The sequence below is a fragment of the Mytilus galloprovincialis genome, chromosome 7 (genome assembly GCF_965363235.1).
Source record: "Mytilus galloprovincialis chromosome 7, xbMytGall1.hap1.1, whole genome shotgun sequence".
Lineage (NCBI taxonomy): Eukaryota > Metazoa > Mollusca > Bivalvia > Mytilida > Mytilidae > Mytilus > Mytilus galloprovincialis.
In genome coordinates, this window is record NC_134844.1 from 79,553,000 (window position 1) to 79,575,475 (window position 22,476).

The 22,476-nt window shown below is 31.2% G+C and overlaps 1 protein-coding gene across 1 annotated transcript; it reads left to right on the top strand.

The window, feature by feature from the left end:
- The first annotated feature begins 94 nt into the window (after positions 1 to 94).
- On the top strand, positions 95 to 20,696 carry LOC143083748 (peroxisomal membrane protein 4-like). Its single transcript, XM_076260040.1, has 4 exons — positions 95 to 265; positions 13,208 to 13,270; positions 15,391 to 15,589; positions 16,910 to 20,696. Exons 1-4 carry the CDS (start codon positions 177 to 179, stop codon positions 17,156 to 17,158), a joined length of 600 nt encoding a protein of 199 aa, XP_076116155.1. The 5' UTR covers positions 95 to 176; the 3' UTR covers positions 17,159 to 20,696.
- The last annotated feature ends 1,780 nt before the right edge of the window (positions 20,697 to 22,476 follow it).

Consider the following 22,476-nt stretch of genomic DNA (forward strand, 5'->3'; position numbering starts at 1 on the left):
AAATAATAAGCTTTACAGGCTAATTTTGTAATTTCATTGTAGTAAAATTTAAGCAATCAAATTAAGACGGATCCCGATATTTCAGCTCTTTAATGTTGAAGGGAAAAAAGCTACAAATGTAAACAAAAACCTTCTGATCTGAGATTTTGTGACCGGGTCAGTTTGATAACAAAAAAATGTCAGTTGCAGCTATTAACAGATTATTGCTGTCAGGGCAGTATGCTACTGTATTGTCGGTAGTTAAAGGTTTCAGAAATGGGGCCGTGTAAGTCATATAATAGAGAATGTTATTTTTTTCAGTGTTATCGTTGCCGTTGGTCGTCTTTCATGTCAAACTGAAACATACATGTCTTCTTCTTCTTATGGTATCCAGTTATCCATCAGATTATTGATGATTACTAACATACATTATCTCAAACTTCTATCAGATACATGTACCGTAAATATTCAATTGCTATACATGTCAACAACATCAGGACGTTCCGGACCCTAATCGATCATGTCGATTCGTTTAAGTCCAAATAAGTATGACGTCTTGAAAGACTATTATAATTTGTTTTCTTTGACTCCTTTATACTTTGAAGTAATAGCCTTTCAAGACGTCATATTTATTTGGACTTATCGATTCGTCACACCCGGACCCTCATTGATTCGACGCAAAGATAAATCAAAATCAAATCAAATAAATTTCTCCTCTGATTAATAAGATGCTACATTTTGTACATGTATCGTGAAGTCATCTTTTCTAAAAAGTAATCAGTTCTCGATAGCAATGCGCAGGTTTAAAATATATTTCACGAGATTACACATGTTTTCTGTTTGTCTGTATTTCAAGAACAGAGCAAAAAACTCGCTTCTAGCAAGCAATAATTTCTCCATTTCAAGTTTTCAGACATGGTATATCCTACTGTAGTCTAAAATCAGTCATCTTGTTGTTTCATTCCGATTTTGTTATTGTACTTATCACATGGGAAAACTCCACATTGAAGTCACAACCCTAATAGTAAACAATAACTTTAAGTGTATGAATCTCTCTGAAATTAAACCACAAGTTTCCATACCATGAAGGGATTGTTAGTATTAAATTTTGGGGGTTATCAGTCAGGGGACTTACTTAAACAAGTGATTTTCTAAATCACTGATTCAAGTAACATTATTTCCATAAAGGTTGGAAGTTAGAGTTGTCTTTCTTTCAAAATCACCTATTTAAGTAGTACAAATTAATCACCAGAAGAAGTGATTTAATTTTATTGTACCTTTAATATAGAATACTAATGATCCAGGGACTAATTATGTTTCTAAACTTACCAGAACCAACATCTGTGTTGTCTAGGATGACCAGGCCACCGTTTCACAAAGCCTTCGTAAGTCTACGTGTCATCGTAAGTCCATCGTAAATAAATCGTAGGATTTACAGCCGTTTCACAAAGCCGTCGTAAGTTAAGATGATCGTAAAAAAAGCGTAAATCCTAGCGTAACTTACTACAGCTATACCCAGTCGTAACTCCATCGTAGTTTTTCTACGAAAATGAATTAATCGATCTAACATGGCTGCAGCGTTCTTTTTCTTGGTCAAGATGCCTCAAATGTTAGAAGACGAAGGAGAATCTTCAATATCATAGAACTACACTTGAAGTCTTTCTTCGTTGGATTATTTGTATATTCAAGCAACTAACTTAAATGCAAATCTAAGGTATTAATCATTATTTACTCATCTTATTTCCTACTGGCGTTCGTCTTAACAATTTAATAAATAGGCTTTCTATCACGTCCGCGTTCTAAAATCTATTTATAATTATATCACTACAGGCACAGTGGTAATCGATAAAACGTTTAAAGAAGGATGTTTTATTCCCATTTTCAAAGTTATATATATGTACAATATAATTCTGAAATCAGTGTTTCACAGTCAAACCAGATAATAATCATTTTTTTTTTTGTAATTTCGACCAAAAAAGAAATGTATTTTAATAAGAATATCGAAATAAATATCTGACTGTAATTAGTTTCGTGGTTAATGGAACTTATTGCAATTATTTAGATATGTATGCCTTTCGAGTGACTATTTTTGGATCGACTTTAATGTAGATCATGTATACCAAAATTAAAAGGGGGTAAGCTGCAGATCAATAAGACTTTGTGTAGATGCGACATGTCTTAAAAAAATACAGTAGAAAAAAACTTGGAAGGGGGGGGGAAAGTTAAAGATTGAAACGTGGAGCATTTTTTTCTGTTTACTTTATTTTTTTTATTTAGGGACATCGCCACATGCACCTGTTTCTATAAATGGGAAGGTCGACTATCAATATGTAATATATATGGATAGTCGACCTTCCCATTGATAGATCGAAACAAGTGCCTGTGCACATCTCTCCTCGGTCCTTCTTCTTTTTAACATATTATTTAGGGAAACTCGGAAAGACAATTATTCTATACACAATAGACGTTTTAGCTATACAAAACTGTTGGAAATGTAGGTTATACGTTAATAAAACAGCAATCAAATGACAAAGACAAACTAAGGACATCCAGAAGGCAACATAGTATAGTATAGTTTTCAACAATATAGATAGATGTCTATGTTCCAGACCATATGAGTATTTTTACGGTACAAGTACTTTTTCAAAATACGCGGCATACATTTACGTCGGACTGTTCGCGTACGGTCTGTCAGATTTTAAGAAGTTGGTCAAGTTTTAATACAAATAAATATATTACAGATCAACATGACATAAATCTCAAATCAAAAATGTTTGGTATGATTGCCAATGAGACAACTACCCACAAAAGACCAAAATGACTCAAATATTAACAACTATAGGTCACCGTACGGCTTTCAACAATGAGCAAAGCCCATACCGCATAGTCAGCTATAAAAGGTCCTGATAAGACTGTAAAAAAATTCAAACGAGAAAACTAACGGCCTTATTTATGTAAAAAAAAAATGAACGAAAAACAAATATGTAACACATAAACAAACGACAACCGCTGAATTACAGGCTCCTGACTAGGGACATGCACATACATAAATAAAGTGGCGGGGTTAAACATGTTAGCGGGATCCCAACCCTTCCCCTAACCTGGCCCGGACAGTGGTATAACAGTACAACATAAGAACGAACTATAAAAATCAGTTGAAAAAGGCTGAACTCATCAGATGGACAAAAATACATGTGGACAAGGCCGGGTACTTATACATCCCGACACAAATAGACACAATGAACAGATCTGAGAGTACATATATTCTTTATAATTTGAAAATTTATATGGATTATTCTAAGGGAGTTGCAGAATGCAAACGTCTCTTTCGCCGGAATGATTCCTACGTCCCAAGTTTCATATTTGAGAGATTCATTATTCATTCCAATTTAAAAAAAACAAAAAAATATATATTTATATATAGATCTGGAAGACGAATGCTCGAAGACAGATGACATTGTTTTTGCTTTTTTGGGGGGTTGGGGAAAACCTATTTTTCTCTCACTACAAATAAAAGTTAAAAAAAATTAAAATCCTCCAAAACGATTTTATTGATAAGCATTTTTTTTCTATATTGGGCTATCAATAATAAATCTAATCTGTTCTGATGATAAAATTGTTACTTTGTCAGATTCCAGATAACTCTTAACATGCTTAATGTAGGATAACTAATAATGCTGTATATGTTATAAAACTTTATGCTCAGCGCTAGCTTCTCATTACTTTTTCCTCATATATTACAAACTAGATAAGATCAGATATAACTAATTCCATCTAATCTACTGCTTAAATTGTTACAAATAAGCTAAGTTGAAATATTTATATTTTTCTGTGTTTCATAAAGGAAAACAGTTCCGGAACGGAAACGATCACTGTCCGGAGTTTGATATGATCATCGTAAGTTAAGAAGGCTTTGTGAAACGGTGGCGTGGTCATTTCAGGTGATGACCTTGTACTGAATCTAGGATAATGACATAAAAATCACTTGTTTAAGTATCAGACCTCAATTTCCTTCCCAAAAATCACTTCTTTAAGTATCATTCTTTTAATAACCCCCACTAATTTCAACACCCCCGAACAGTGAAATTTTTATCGCGAACAGTAGAATTTTATTACATAATCTGAAAAATGAAACCTTGAACTTCACAGGAAAAATACTCCCACTGCTGTGAAAAATCTTTTAAGAAAGTATCAGTTCATTATGTAAAGCCATTATTATAGCATTTTTTCAACTAAAATAGAATTTTCAGCTAAATGATAGCATCAAAGGTATAAACCTTGCTACTTAAAAGAAGCAAAAAGTTCATATTTTTTAATTTTACTAATTAAAAGATATTGTTTAAACCTATCCCTACTAAAAATAATCAGTGGAATTCCACTGAAATCCCACATAAATCTCACTTGGGAATTCCACTGGTTCCCACTGGAATTCCACTGGACAATTTTGTCGGGATTTTTAGAAGATTCCAGTGGAATCTCAGTGGAATCTCAGTGATATTTTTAAAATCCCACTTGGATTCCAGTGGAATCTCAGTGATATTTTTAAAATACCAGTGTGATTCTGGGCAATTTCCACTGAAATTTCAATGGGATCCCAATGAAATTTCAATAATTCCAGTGGGATTTTAATGCAAACCCAGAGAAATTTAAATGGATTCTTCAACACTATGTGTAGTGAAATTATTTTAAATTCCAGTGAAAACAGCAGATCAATCACGTTATTTTTTCATGTCTTAAATAGTTTATTGTCTTTTTTTTGGAAATGCAAGTGAAGTGTATAGGTTATTCTTTACTCTGATTTGTATTGGTCTCTTATTTTACTCTAACATCATAGGCCCATATTTACATGTATGTCTTGCCATTTTTAAAATCTCAAATTTGATCCACAATCATGATAATTGAGTACATATGTACTAATTAAGTTTTAAAAGATAATACTTTTTGCTTTTTTGGAAAAGATGTCTCTATATATATTAAATTATTACAGTCATACTACAGATCTCCAATTTTGCGAAAACTAGCTACTATTGAATAATATTTTATTGAAGAGATTGTCTTAAAGATATATTAGTCATGTGTCATACTGTGACAATCCAATAGTAATTATGTATATGCAAAAAATGCATGGTCTTATAGTTATTTTCTTGATCCTACATGGTCACAATTTATTTGAAGGAAATGATAGTTTCATAATTTTCAAAAAGGTTGAAATACTCATTCATAATTTGTACTTACCAGAAGATTTAATCCAAAAAATATGAAAACATCAATCTTCACAAATCCAATAGTCATGTCATCAAAAAAATACATCTTCACTTTTTAATATCAATAGAATATAACTTTTGCTCTTTTAAATTTTAGTCCACAACTCTACATCCATGGTAAAATTCATATTTTGGTCAAGATAAATAAGACATCTTTTCTTGTAATGGCTGCAAGTTCAAATTTTGAATCCGACCAGTGTTGGGGTTGTATCTATAGGGAGTTGTTTGATTCCTTGCAATGTTTTCCTAATCATACTATTAAATTACCTAAATCTTAAATATCTGATATATATAATAATAAATAAATGATATTTACCAACTTTTATCTATTATTTTTATATTTTGAACTGTAGAAATTTAAGAGAAATATACAAAGACATGTGGTCTCCTTCATTGGGCCCCATTGAGTGTGTACATATCATTTCCTGTCCATTTCACAGAGGCAAATTGAAAACAGATGGGCACATAACATTTCTATTACTAATTGATAAGAAAGAGACTGCTTGGAAATAATATTTGTGTATAATCATGATATAATACTTAACTAAATATAGAGATAGACTTAATAATTAATTGTACTTGAAAATAAATAAATTTTAATTACCTGCAACTCCTTTGTTGAAAAATTCAAAATTAAATTGTCTTAAATACTGTTAGTGAAATAAGTATATATATTCTAGTCACTTTATACATGTTTAAATGTACATATATAAATAGCAACACATAACATTTTTCAGGTCCATCATCATTTAATTATCAGCTAAATTCATTGAAATTTTTTATAATGAAAATTCTACAAGTCCAACATCCCACTGGAATTATATATTTATAAAAGACACATGTCCAAATTCCAGTGGGATAATTAGGAATGACAAAAAGTACAAATTTCCACTGGAAAATATAGAAATAATCCAGTGGAAATGCCACTGAGATACCATCGGGATAAACTTCCCACTGGGATTCCACTGACACTCCAAAACATTCCAGTGGGATTCCACTGGATTTTTTTCTCCCACTGGGATTCAAGTGAATCCCAATGGTATCCCACTGGAATCCCAAGTACATTTTCAGTAGGGATGTGTTTAAAATTTTGAAAAAAATACAAAATCCCAATTTGTGACAAAACCTTGAACATGTTGAATTTGCTACTCAAATAAGTGATTTAAAAATCACTTATTTCAGTAAGTCCCCTGACTGGTTATGACTCAAAATGTTTTGGAATTAGGGGCAAAAAAGGGGAAAAACTAGGTATTTCTGGTCAATGGACAATGTAAAAGCAGTGTAAGCATGGTAAGGGAGGTATAATTCTAAAACATTTAACATACAATGTTGGGTATGTTTTCTGATTTACCTCCCTAACACTACTTGTATATTATGTATAAAGAAATGTCAGGTTAAAAACTAATTACCAAAAAAGGGGAAGGGTAGGTGTTTTCATTTTTTTTTCTTCAAATTTCTCAAATTCCAAATTTTTGAAAAGTTCAAAGAAAAAATCTTTAATTGAACAATATTGCACAATAGATTTGTAAGATCTAGATATTTGGTTTTGTGTCAGAAACTCATAAAATGTCAAAAATTTTATCGCAATCAGGCCTCTACAATAACTTTTTTATGAGTCAAGTACAACTGAATCTAGTCATGTCACAGGACTTAGGTTCTAGTATCCTGTTTTTTTTTTAAGTTGAAAAAAGTTTATTCAAATGCATCAATAAAAAGAAGAAAAGGTCTGATTGCCAATGAAAAAACTCTCTGCAAGAGACCAAATGACACAGAGATTTACAACTATAAGTCACTATTTTGCACATATTGTTTTTTCTACTTATGCATGTTATGATCAAATATGATTTTGTGAATGTTATGGTAAATAAAAAAAAGTATTTTTGTGAAAAAAATTACCGGTATGGTAAGTATTATAAGGAACAGAGTAAGGTAGCAAAATGAGGTACAGATTTGTCTTGGTTCAAATGTCTCCTTTCTTGCCAAACTGGCTATCAATCATGTCTACTAAATATGTCTCCTACGGTGCCAAACTGTCTATTAAACTTGGAGCTAAAGTAAAACCTGTGAGGTGACAACTGTCCTGTAAAGTTACCTTATCTACAAAGCCCATCATTGATTCGGATCAGTAAGACTGGTTTCTAAGAAAAGTATACCTTTTACCTTTGAAAATATACCTGACAAAGAACCAGTTAAAAATTATTGATTTGAAGTTAGAAAACATTTTGAAGAAAATGGTTTTGCATTTGAATAAACACAATACAGAAACATGTCAAATTATTATTTGTTTTCTTGTTTTTTGTTTATAATTACTTTGTTCATCAGAGTTGAATTATTAAAATTTATTTCCTGCAGAATAATTGAACTTCTCCCAACGGACAAGTTTGGTATACAGCTTAAAATTACTTGTCCGACCTTTTTTCCCTCTGGTATCAGACAAGCGTTATTGTCGAGGCCTGGCAATCCAAATTCAGAGCTGTATCAAGCTTGAATGTGGTGTCCATACTTGCCCCAAGTGTTCAGGGTTCGACTTCTGCGGTCGTTTAAAGCTGCGCCCTGCAGAGCACCTGTTTTACTTTAATAACCATAACATTATACTTTTTGACATAATTACATAATTGCATATAACATGTATAACATATATGGGCAGGAATTCGCTAGTGAAATTTTAGGGTCAATAGTGTTTATCCAATTAAAAAATAAAGAAATCATGCACATATGGAGAATAAACATTGTTTAAATATCAATGTGGGTTAGTCTTTATTGCCAAATGCAAAAAAAATGGATCCAATTAAAAAAATCAACAAAAAATCAGCACTTGTTATGTGCTGGTAGTTGAAAACTGAAGACAAAAAGTGTGACATTTCTGCAGTGGCAAAACCCCTAGTCATATTTAGAATATGCCTGAAGAATTGTTCTACTATAATAGTTGAAAATCAACTGCAAAATGATCCGTCTATCATTTAGAAACCCCATTTTGTACAGAATCCGATTATTGCTGCAAATTAAATACGTTTGAAAATGGACAAGTGCATGTAACTTTTCCCGTCAACAAATGTTACATGCACCTTTTCATTAGCTGATTAGCTTTGGAAACAAGTTATTGGTCCAGCATGGCAAATTTTGAAAGGTGTCAACAATGGGTACAATTTGGATTTCATGATTTTTATCAATCAACTGAAGTTTGAAAAATATAGAAGGTAAGAGAATTTATTTCATTTTCGTGTCAATACTGCCCAATAATACTCATCTTTTTATAACAGTTGTATACTTTTTATAGTAAGCATTACCATAATTATTTTTTTCACATTTCAACCCACTGACAATTACATTAAAATGTGGCTTTGTCATCTTTCACACTAGGCATCTACCAGTGATCAAGCAGATGATAAGAGAGTGGGACCAGGTTAATTTGACCTCACAATGAAGTGTTACATGCACTTTCTGTGTAAATTAGGTTCTTTGATAATGATGTGTGACTTGCTTTGCAATTTTGTCAAAAAATATAAGTTTATCTTGTATTTAAACAGGTTTGACCCTTACGATATTCATTTTATTGCTGGAGAGATTTCTGTACATAACATTGACACGAAAATATTTACCAAGGAAAGGTGTCTATGATACATGCAAAAGCTTTTTTTTTGTATGGTTTGCCTTATCAATCTAATATTTTACATGAAATACCACAGATTAATTGCCAATTTGATTAACTAGTACTTGTATTCATTCTCAGCATTATAAAGATAACTGGCCACTTAATTTGAAAACATAAAATGTAACATTGACACCAGAATAAAAACAATATTACTTTATTACCCTTAAAGCAAATTGGCCAGTGCATAATATTAAATCAAATGTAAATTTATGCTGAATTCTTAACAGAGAAGTTGTTGATCTTTCTTGATTTCTAGACTTTACAATATTTACTTGTAATTCTTATCGTTTAAAGGCATGTAACATTGACACATCTTCTGCGTCCAGGTTACATGCTACAACCTAATAAATGTGCATACAATTATTCAATCAATAAAATCTTGTTGAAATTTAAATTTGCTTCATTAAAATGATATTAAAGAAATAAATGAGTTTTAATTATTTGTGTTTATTTTTTTCCTGATTGACTAGCAATTTTTCCTCATCATTTGTTGGTGTTCCTGTCAATGTTACATACATAACCCAGAATTATAATGTTTTAAAAGCATTGATTTCCAAACCTCTGTTATGAGCTTTAAAAGGAGTTTATCTGAGTTTATAAATGACTAACATCTGAAATATTGTCATCACACAATTTCTTTGATGCTCCTATGATAACTTTATGAGTAACATGGACTACGATTTTTGTATCAGGTCTTTTTTGTGTTACATGAGAAGATTTTACTGTGTTGAAATCAACAGTTAATCTAATTTTTAATATTCAAAGTTATTATTATGATACCTATTTTAAAAAATAATGTATAAAGTAAACCCAAATTAAACTTTTTTTTCATTAAGAAATTGTGTATGTAACATTGACAGAGTCTATTATTTAGACTTTTACATGTTCAGGCCAGTGTTACATGCGTAAACAAAACTTACTGCCATATGGAGCTATTATCTTATTTTTATTTTACAAAATTAAAGCGTTTTCATGTTTTCCTGTTTATTTTGTCTTTTAACACTAGTTGGTAACATTGACAACAATATTTTGTGTCAAGATTTTTTTATGTTACATGCAAAGGTATTACTTCCTTAAAATCAGACATTTATATATAACATTTTAACACCTAAATGATTAATTAGATATTACTGGGCAGCAATTATATTATTTCTCCAAAGTTGACTATTAAGCACACCACTTTCATCTTCTGGTCTTCATGTATGTAACATTGACATACAACCTTTTACTTTTCTGTCAATGTTACACGCATGAACAGAACTGATAACATTTACTTACTCCTTTGCTCTATAAAGAGATTATTGATAATTTAACTTGTTTTACCACCATCAAACTTCATCTTTATTTCTAAATATAGATATTCTTTTTAGAAGTGTATTTTCTTTATTGACAACAAAATTGGTGTCAGTCTTGAAAATTTACATGCAATTTTTAATAAAAAAAAATCTACAGGCAATATAAACCTAAGAAAGAAAAAGATGATCAGCAATAAATGTGATGAAGAAAACTCTCAGGAAGATGCTGCAAAAAGAAACTGTCCCTGTCAACCAGTCAGATGGTGATGTCCCTGGCAGCCAGACAGATGGTGATGTCCCTGTCAGCCTGGAAGATGGTGATGTACATATCAGTCAATCAGTTAGTTGGTGATGTTCCTGTCAGTCAGTCAGTCTGTGATGTTCTTGTAAGCCAGTCAGAGGGTACTGTCCCTGTCAGCCAACAGATGGGGATGTCCTAGTCAGCCTGGCAGATGGTGATGTTCATATTAGTCTGTCAGTTGGTGATGTTCCTGTCCGTCAGTCATATGGTGATGTTCCTGTCAGCCAGTCAGATGGTGATGTCCCTGTCAGCCAGTCAGATGGTGAAGTCCCTGTCAACCAGTCATATGGTGATATCCCTTTCAGCCTGTCAGATGGTGATAACCCTATCAGCCTGGCAGATTATGATGTCTGTGTTAGCCAGTCTGTAAGGTCCCTATTAGTGAGTCAGGTGGTGACGGTCCTTTCAGCCAGTCAGATAGTAGTTCTGTGTCAGAAAACCAGATGATGGTGACTGTGTATGCAGACATACTAGTGATCTCCAATTTGACCATTCTACAGCAGTGTAGAAGATAGTTATTTCAAAATCTTGTTTATTTATCCCTTTTCATTCACCAGTCAACACATGTATCATGTGTATTTACTGATGCTCATTATAGAAATCATGAGGAATTCAATTTGTAACATTTTTTTTTAATTGTTATGCCAATAATTGACATTCCAGAATATCTTTTGCATTATAAGAGGTTCAGGCTCCTTCTGATTTCAAAATAATAATAATAAACTCATCATGGATACCAGAATTGAAATTTTGTAGGCCAGAAACGCTTTTCGTTTACAAAAGACTATTCAGTGACGCTAATGAAACAAAAAAGTAAAAGAAGGCCAAATAAAGTTGAAAACAGGACTATGGTCTAATGGGTGTTGGTTTTCTCATCTGAATTGTTTTACACTGGTCATTATGGGGCCCTTTAAATTGTGGCTTCCTGTAGTTTAGGTAACAAGTTTTCAAGATGAAATGGCATTGAAAAATCGAAACAAGATATTTGAGAGTTTCTATATTATTGTAAATTTTATAATCTATGCATGGATTTTGGTTCTGATTGAGGGTAGATTAATTGTTGTTTTGTTTCTTTGTTTTTTCAGATAGATAGTTGAAAATGTTGGAGACAGAAAACAAGAAACAAGAAACTTGTTTTGAATGTTTGAAATAAAATTTATTGTTTAATCCTTACAAAGTTATCATAAATGTAAGATTAACCAGCAGAAGTAAAACGAGATATAGGGTAATATGTCTATCAGACAACAACCTCAAAGATGAAACCCAAATTGTTCTTTATAGAAGTTATGTAAACGATTGAAAATAAGATTCTCAATAAATGCAGCTGTATCAACCTCTCGTAGATTTGTCCATATTTTGTCTTGGTTTTTCATACTATTAGTTTTAAGTGTAACTGTGTCACATGAATGAGGGATACATGTAATCATTTTGTACCCTTACTTTGTCAGTATTAGTTATTGAGTGTCAAAGAAACTTTGTGGATGCTGATGGTTGTGTGGTTGTCTTCTTATCAATCTCATCCCTGTGCATAAAAAAACGGGTTGCTTACTTACTGATATAAAAATGTTTCATGTTGTGGAAATTTTGGATGACTCCTTCATCAATTGATCTATCTTTGGTCTTAATTTTATTTTTCTGGTTATTTTGACATTTGAATATCTTTTAATTTAGCCTTCCATAGTGTACCACCATGAACAAGCATAACTACTGGTATAGTTAAAAATTATGTCTGCGCATGCTGTCTGAAATTTAGGTGAATGGTTTTGGTATTAACCACTATTTAAATAATATCATATATGAGAAATGTGGCAGTATAATTGTATAATTTACATTCAGATGGTTGTTGGGAGGCTTTTTATATCTTTTAAGGTCAATTCTGGCATGGTTCATTATTCATATTTTTTGTGTCCACGTTACATGCAACATTTAAGTCACTATTTTATGACAGAAATGAGATAATTGCAAAAATATTAATACAATTTTTTAATGTGAGGGTAACACAATGAAAAAGAGCCTTTACATGTTCAGAAAGAAAATGATTCTTACTGTATTTATCTCTTAAACATTGCATGTAACATTGACAGAAAAGTAGAGGAAACTTGTTTTCACAAAATTTCTGAAAGAAATGAAAATATACATTTTAGAGTTTTGATGATAGATAATGTTTTGTGATGAATATATATGATATTGAATGTTGAATAAGTTAAGGAATCATTAATCTCAATTTGGAAAAAGTGTCCATGTTACATGCTCCAAATTCATTAATTGCTTTGGTTCCAAACTGACGCAAGTTTAAAAATGATTTTTTTGGTTACAAATAGAAGGACACCATTTGTAGCAATAATTTGTAAAAAATTTAGAAGCTTATAATGATTTTTATTTTTTTCTTACAATGTCACACTAAAGTAGCATTAGCGAATTCCTGCCCATATTTAAAGCAAAATTGCAACATTGACTTTACATGCTTTAAGATTGCTTAATGAAAAGGATCTAAAAAACTTAAATGATAGGATTGAAAATTTGGGTACATGTACATGTATAGGAAACACACATACTTTTTTGTTGTCGTAATTAAATTGTACAATCAATATAAATTCCCTTATATACATGTACATATATTTTTACTTTAATAGTTTGAAACAGATAACATTTTTTGACATACATTAATGTATACTTTTATTATTATCTATCTAAGAGTATGTTTTTGTCTTTACAGCTATGGGGCTAAAGTTCGGTTTCCACATTCCCTGGTAATGGCATTCTTGTTTAAAAGAGAAAGGTAGGTAAAAGTAAAATAACAAAAATCAGAAACTCCAAGGAAAACCTGAAAAAATGTTCCATATCAAATGGCAAAACAAAAAGCTCAAACACATCAAACGACTGAAAAAACTCATTTTTCCTGACTTCGTTCATCAATTTCCTTTCTTATGTAAAGTCAATTTAAGAAAATTTAAGGAGACACGTATCCTGCCAGGGACTTTTATATTATAAATAGTACATGTCAATGCATGTAGTATGAAAATAATAAACAAACAATACTTAACTTTATAAACTTTATGTTGAGTAATAAAGACAAATAGTAGAATTTTCTATTGGAGTAGTATATGGTGTCAAGCTTGGGACAAATTCTAGAAAAAAAAAGAAAACAAATTCGTACAAAAATTTGTAAAACAATACAGACCACTTGTTATTAAGAGAATTATTTACCTGTACATTTACTATTAAATAAATTGTACTTGTTCATGTACAAGTATTATCCCTGACCGTCTGTCATCATGTACTGTAACAGTAAATAAAATATTCATGTATAAGTATAATCCCTGCCTGTCATTTAGTCGTACACTTACAGTAGTAAATTATATGTGTATAATTCAAGTTACTGTAAGTGTACGACTAAATGACAGTTTCTATATTTAAATTTCATATGTATTAATTAAACTTTTTTCCCTTTAAAATTGGAGATACACATGCATTCAATTACTAAATAATTGAAATCGATTAACGTGATTAAGGCTCAAATCATTTCTGCTTGGTTTTCCAACAGTTTCTTATTTAAAAGAAATATGAGCAATGAGGTAGAAACTGCTTGGTCAAATTATTTATTTTATACAGCACATATGTTTCATATATTTTTAGATTTTGAATTTTTTCCTCTTTTTTTTTAAAATGTTTTTGATGAATAAAGTATAGCTGACATTATCTGATTATGGAAATTTTTTATACTTTAGATCAATGAATTTTAAATAGGGTAAACAAATATATATACTTGATGTTCTGTACAAAAACAGTGCTAGTCCAAAACTGGTTTTATTTATGTAAAAAAAATGTGAAACTTTCATACAACTTATTTATACTCCACTCACTCTGATATTAAGGTTCAGTACAATAAAACAAACATGTATACAAGTCACCATGACATTACTTGGTGTTGAAGAAATGGATAAAGAGAGATAACTCTAATATTTATTATAGACACTCATGTTTTTGTTAAATGCAAAAAAAAGTTGTAAATACATTGAACTGTAGTACAACAATAAACAAGACAAGGCTGTCAACATTTGATAGAAAATATATTGTGTAAGGATTGGCAAGAGAAATGTTTATGATTGCTCGAAATAGTAAGACAATACCAGCAGAGCATAATTTGCTCATAATATATAGTAAGAAGATACCAACAGAATGAGCAGAGGATATCTACAAGTGTTTAAAACGAATATTATACCTTAAGGGGTAATGCTTGTTCCAGTTGTTTTTGATTATTTTAAGAATTAAATATTAATAAACTTATATTAAAAGTTAAAATATGTAAGATACTCACAAGTAAATTTATGGAAAAATTTAAGGGGAGATAATTCAAACCCTATCAGAAAATATGAACATAACAAATTTACTTAAAAAAAGTATATTATTATTTATTTATTTACTTCTTCATGTAAATGAAAATTAAAAGTAAATAATTATTTATATTCATAAAATTAGTAGTAAAATAAGTAAAAGTTTACAGTTCCAGCTCAATCGATTTCATCCTTTCATTGGGACTCTTCAGGATTTAACTGATATATCGTTATTATGGGCGACGTTGTTAAGGAGATTTGTGACTTCCATCATTGTTTGTAATTAAAAGTTCTTGAGATTATTATTTATATATATATATATATATATGCTTCTTCATGTAAATAGAAATAAGTTGTACAAGTAGTACCCCTGATTGTTATGTGAAATTATATATTTGCACTCATTATTTATGTAGTATACGTAAAAAGGATTGCAATGAAAATTGTAAATTTTTTATACCAAAGTGCTATAAAAAAAATATAAAAAGGGCTCTGAAATTTTTACACATTTAAAAATATTTACGATATATTATCAAATTATTACATGTATTATTTTATTTTACAGTCCAAAAGATATGGCAAGAGGAATCTTAGAAGCAACATTTACACATTCTAAGAACTTGGCCATGTTTGTGTTCCTGTATAAATCATTGACTAGTCTGATGTCATGGTTACAGTCAGAAAAGGTTGAGTTTCACTCCTTTATGGCAGCATTTGTTGGAGGATATTTGGTGTTTGGTAGATATAACAAAGTTAATGAACAAGTAAGTTTACAAAACAAAAAGTTTAAGCGAGCAGTAAGGTTTTTATTTATATTTCTTGATTCAGAGTAAGGGTTGGTGTGAGCGTGCTGACACAGCTTGTAAAACTAACAAATTTCATGACTTCCGTGAGTAGAAAATTAAGTCAGACACAAATGTGCTAAAAAGGTTGAGAAATAACCCCAAAAAGTTGATTGAACACTAAGAAGTACATAAAGTAAGGATCTTGCATGAAAAAAAGTTTCTGTTATGTTGGTTTACAGATCTAGAACATACATGCATTTACCATAGAAAAAGAATAATTATGATAACATACAAACTGTATAAGGCAATACTGTTTATCATGAGTTGTCTTCATAACAATTTTAAAGTATACTCTCCTTACTTTTGTAGTGTCTTGACTGCCATGGTTTCATACAAATTTGAAGCAGATATATTTTAAGCCAAATTTTAATGTAGATAAACTTTCCTCATATATACTTCTAAACAGAATATTGGACCTTTTATATGTGTGATTGAAGTCTGTTCAAACATGTTAATTTGAAAATTATACACACATGTAGAATGTGCTACGACCATCACTTTATATTCTATATGTACTCTTGATGCTATGAAAAACAAGAAACTGTTCAAACTTATCTCTATATTACAAAATTACATTTTTTTTAACTTGAAAGTTGTTTTGATAATACCATGTTCAAGGGGAAATAACTCAATGTACATTTGCTAAACTAAATATTTTCATGTTGCTTTTCATGTACGTGATGTACATGTCATGAATTGTACACAATAATTTAACTACATGTGAAACAATACAAAATACCAAATCCTTACAACATCATATACAATTTTATATAAACATGTTTCACGATGTAGTACTTGCCTTTAACAAAATGTGATGTTTTTGAGTATTGTAAAATATATAAAATAGGGAGATGAGTTATGATTGCCAATGAGACAATTTTCCACCACAGTACAACTAAAGTGGATGTAAGGAATCAAAGGCAGCCTTCAACAATGAGCAAAGACTATACTGCATATTCAGCGTTAAAAGACCCCTGAATTACAAATGCAAAACAATTCAAACAGGAAAAATTAAATGTCCTAATTTATGTATAAAGTAATGAACAAAAACAAATATGTAACACAGCAACAAACCACAATCACTAATTTACAGGTTCCTGACTTAGGATAGACACTACATAATGTAGTGGGGTCTCTTTTTGTCATGGTTTATCAATCATTGTAACTTTGAACTTAGCACAAGCATGACAAGGTCAAAAGTAGATGTTTAATAAAAATAATTTAATATTTGTGTTTCAGATTAATTTGTACCTACTATCAAGAATTTTATATGGATTAGCCAAGTTAGGAGTTCAAAAAGGATATATACCGAAACCCAAGCATGACACTTTTCCATTTTTTGCTGCATTAGTTTGGGGAGTAGTTCTGTGGATGTTTGAGTATCACAAGGACACATTACAGCCGTCACTGAAATCATCCATGACATATTTATACCATGACAGTAACCAATGGAATAGCTTCAAAAATTTCCTTATATACAACAAATGATTATATTTTTTGTAATATGTTTTTTTTATGTGATTTGAACAATCAATTCAAGTCTTTCATCATGTATAGATTCTTTCAATTTTTTCATCATTTTTGTAGAAAACATTAAAACTTATTAGCTGTGTCAGATAGAAATTAACATTATGCAAATAAATACCAATATATCTTTTAACCCTCCCGGGATGAAAATATGCTGCTATGAGAAAATCTATAAAATAGACATACTAGGCCTCAATCTTTTACTTCCTATTTGATTGAATGTTTGAAAATGAATCACAGCCTTATACATGTACATGTATATGTGCACTTGCATAAGGTTGAACTCTATCTTACACTGCTCATATATAAATCTCCTACTAGTACTGTAGACATGGTAGAGACATGACATTTGCAACTTTAAAAGTTTGTGATTATTTTCTTGAATAATTTTGAGTGGATACAATGGGTAAGATGACTGTCTATATGATTTTATATTTGTCCAAATGAAACTTGCCCCATAATTTATTTTAAAAACAGAAGACATATAAATGTACTGAAATATTTTTTGTAATTAAAAAGGCATATGATTTTACAACTTGTATCCTTTTATTTATAGACGTATAAATTGAAAAATGTATCAAACAAACTCTTACAGAAGTGCATAATTGTCATTATTATGCCCCACCTACGATAGTAGAGGGGCATTATGTTTTCTACCCTGTGGCTCCGTTCGTCTGTGCGTCCGTCCGTCCGTTCAGGTTAAAGTTTTTGGTCAAGGTAGTTTTTGATGAAGCTGAAGTCTAATCAACTTGAAACTTAGTAGACTTGTTGATTATGATATGATCTTTTTAATTTTAAAGCCAAATTAGACTTTTGACCCCAATTTCACGGTCCACTGAACATAGAAAATGAAAGTGGGAGTTTCAGATTAAAGTTTTTGGTCAAGGTAGTTTTTGGTGAAGCTGAAGTCCAATCAACTTGAAACTTAGTAAACTTGTTGCTTATGATATAATCTTTTTAATTTTGAAGCCAAATTAGACTTTTGACCCCAATTTCACGGTCCACTAAACATAGAAAATGAAAGTGGGAGTTTCAGGTTAAAGTTTTTGGTCAAGGTAGTTTTTGATAAAATTGAAGTCCAATCAACTTGAAACTTAGTACATATGTTCCCTATAGTATAATCTTTCTAATTTTAATACCAAATTAGATTATTACCCAATTTTGGTCCATGGAACATGGAAAAGGATAGTGCGAGTGGGGCACCCGTGTACTTTGGACACATTCTTGTTAAATTTTTGATATATTTTTGTTAATGCATTAAGACATTTGGCATAACAAGGAGCAACACAAAAAATTTCCCCAAAATTGTGTTCTTATAACTTCTTACTTGAACATTTGTAAAATGGCCATTAAGGAGGTTCGCGGGTAAAAAAATTTCGGCCAAAAATTAAACTTTTGTTTTTTCATTACAAGTTTTAGTTATTACTTTTATGGTTATATGGTACAAAAATCAAACAAAACAAAGTGATTCAGTTTGGCCCCAGATGACTTTTAAAATGTTTTTTTCATTGCAAAAGCTCCAAATTATCTCCATTTGGTGCAAAAATGCAATTTATTTGCATTAAAATTGAAATATCTTTTTTAACTCATCGGTGACCTATATTTTTAGCTCACCTGGCCCAAAGGGCCAAGTGAGCTTTTCTCATCACTTGGCGTCCGTCGTCGTCGTCCGTCGTTAGCTTTTACAAAATTCTTCTCCTCTGAAACTACTGGGCCAAATTTAACCAAACTTGGCCACAATCATCATTGGGGTATCTAGTTTAAAAAATGTGTCCGTTGACCTGGTCAACCAACCAAGATGGCCACCAGGGCTAAAAATAGAACATAGGGGTAAAATGCGGTTTTTGGCTTTTAACTCAAAAACCAAAGCATTTACAGCAAATCTGTTTTGGGGGTTAAATGGTTCATCAGGTCAAGATCTATCTGCCCTGAAATTTTCAGATGAATCGGACAACCCGTTGTTGGGTTGCTGCCCCTGAATCGGTAATTTTATGGAAATTTAACTGTTTTTGGTTATTATCTTGAATATTATTATAGATAGAGATAAACTGTAAACAGCAAAAATGTTCAGCAAAGTAAGATTTACAAATAAGTCAACATGACTGAAATGGTCAGTTGACCCCTTTAGGAGTTATTGCCCTTTATAGTCAATTTTGAACCATTTTTCGTAAATCTTAGTAATCTTTTACAAAAATCTTCTCCTCTGAAACTACTGGGCCAAATTAATCCAAACTTGTCCACAATCAACATTGGGGTATCTAGTTAGAAAAATGTGTCCGATGACCGGGCCATTTAACCAAGATGGCCGCCACAGCTTAAAATAGAACATAGGGGTAAAATGCAGTTTTTGGCTTATAACTCAAAAACCAAAGCATTTAGAACAAATCTGAAGAAGGATAAAATTGTTTATTAGGTCAAGATCTATCTGGCCGTAAATTTTCAGATGAATCGGACAACCCGTTGTTGGTTTGCTGCCCCTAAACTGGTAATTTTAAGGAAATTTTGCTGTTTTTGGTTTTTATCTTGAATACTATTATAGATAGAGATAACCTGTAAAAAGCAATAATGTTCAGCAAAGTAAGATTTACAAATAAGTCAACATGACTGAAATGGTCAATTGACCCCCTAAGGAGTTAATGTCCTTTATAGTCAATTTTTAACAATTTTCATTGGGCCAAGTTCATTATAGATAGAGATAATTGTAAGCAGCAAGAATGTTCAGTAAAGTAAGATGTACAAACACATCACCATCGCCAAAACACAATTTTGTCATGAATCCATCTGTTTCTTTTGTTTAATATTCACATATACCAAGGTGAGCGACACAGGCTCTTTAGAGCCTCTAGTTTATTATTGTTTTCAAATAAGCTTTACATAAACTAAATAATTGTAAAACTTTAGCGATTTCTGTAATTTAACTCTTTTTTTATTTCGATATTACTTTTATTTCTCCTATTAGTTCAACAGAAAAAAAGGACATTAACAAAAATGTATGCTTTGGAGGCAGATTGTGAGCTTAAATGAACAGTGACCCCATGTTTTCATTTCATTTTTCTATGAAGTATATGATAAAGTTCATTTATGAAAAAATACAGAGAAATCCTATATTAGGGGAATAAAACTATTTAGACCCGCGAGCCCCTTACAGGTAAATTATATATCAAGTGTTATATCACTAATGGCTTTTGCCAAACTTTTCACATGTATGTACATTTATTACTGAAACCAACATTATTAACAATGTTATTTCCTTCCATTTTGCATCATTGCATCTGTACAAAAAGTTGATATAATCTAATTAAAATTTGGTTTTAATTAGATAGAGATTTTATTCAAGATAATAAAATGATTTGTACTTATTGTTTCAATATTGATTAATGTATTTACTTTAATATAAATAATTCATTATATACATGTATATATTATGTATTTATAATTATATATAAATATAATTTACCCAAATGCCTTGTTTGCCCTGAAAAAATAAATGTTAGAAATTTCGATAGAAGTTCAGAAATAAGTATGTACATTTATTGTTGAGATTGTTTAACAATCATCAGAATTGCAAGGCTGCAAACAAATAATGATATCAAATATAATTAAATATTTTGGACATCTTTCTAGTCACAATTATCAGATTATTACAAAACTACAGACATTGGAAAACGTTTCTGAATATTAATAGTAACTGTTTTACTGTGCTTGAGGGCTATTTCATTTAAATGAATTAAGGAGCATTAGAAGAAAATTACAAATTTTTGACATGGTTGTTGGGTCTTTTATGCCAATAAGCTTTTATATAAAAATGAGATGTGGTTTTTAAAAATCAGGAGATGTTGTTTTATTGCCAGTAAGACAGCTATACTCCAAAGTTCAAATGAAGGTGATGTAAGTAATTATAGGCAACCGTACTGCATTCAACAGTGAACAAAAACCCATAATGGTATATGGTCAGCCATAACAGACCTGGCATGAAAATACGAAACAATTTAATTCAGAAAACTAAACACTGATGTAACAAATCGCCTTTCCTTCCTCACACATCCATTTAAATGGACCAACACTGACTCATAACTGGCTTCACTTTCATCAAGTTCCATTAACACCAAAGGTTTTGAAAGCTTAGTGCATTACATGCTTGTGAGCTGCAAATCAATTGCTGCCAACTAAAACATCATCATTTCGCCTTTATCTTAGGTCTTGGATATAACTTGTCTTCTACAATGGTTTTAACAAGGTGAATATAGATCCGTCCGGTTGTAATTTTGACGACGGATCATTTTGTTATAGACCTTGTAGTTTGTCAAAAATTGGCATGCTTCAAAAACTTTGCATAGGAAGTCATCATCACAATCACTTAGGCAATTTGATAAACTTAGTTTTCGTAGATCGGGACACAAATCGACTAAAATCAAAACTGCTTCCTTTGTGATATGTGTACAATATCGCAATATAAGTTCCTTCAAGTGAGAATGTGACCCGGAAATAAGAATGTTACCATTAGTCAGTTGAGAGCTTTCTTTAATATTTGCATGCGAAATACCATTACAAAACGAAAGAATTAAGCTGTTTAAGTTCGGACATGAACTTATGAGAAAATAGACGCCACTGAAGGTAATATTAAAACAATTACTGAAATCAATTTCTCGTAGAGAATGACAGTGTTCACCAATCGCAAACAAAGATTCGTCCCGTAGTTCAGTACATCCATTTAATGTCAATAACGTTAAATGTCGACATGATTTTGCTATTTCAATTATACCATCGTCGTCGATATTTCTACATCCAATCGTGGACAAGGACTTTAGGAGACTACAATTTTCAGCAACTGCGAAAAGTGTCCGATTTGATATGTTTTCGCTGTTTGAAGGATTCCCGAAAGATATGTTTTCAAGACTTGGGCAATTCTGTGTTAATTGTACCATTCCACAATCTGTAATTCCACTGCTTTGTTCAATGTTAAGAAGTTTTAGAATTTTTGTTCTCCCTGTTATATTTTGAAGTCCTTCGTCATCGAGTAAATTAGAATGTATTGTAAGCTCCGCTAATAGAAGATCCTTTTCTGAAACCATGAAAGCGCCATTTGAAGTGTGTCCATTGAAGAGATAAAAAGAGTTAAGTTTTGTACAATCATTTAAAATTGAGGCAATAGAACTATCTTTTAATGTTTTCCATCCACGAAGAGCTAGTTTCGTTAATTCCGGTTGTTTTCGTAGAAGAGAAATTAACTCATCATCGAGCGTGCGTGTTCCGTAGAAATATCCTATATCTAGCTCAGT

Coding starts and splice junctions, on each gene's coding strand:
- LOC143083748 (XM_076260040.1), top strand. CDS start 177: ATGTCAGTTGCAGCTATTAACAGATTATTGCTGTCAGGGCAGTATGCT. Junction 266..13,207: donor GGTTTCAGAAATGGGGCCGT/GTAAGTCATATA, acceptor TTGTCTTTACAG/CTATGGGGCTAAAGTTCGGT. Junction 15,590..16,909: donor ATAACAAAGTTAATGAACAA/GTAAGTTTACAA, acceptor TTTGTGTTTCAG/ATTAATTTGTACCTACTATC.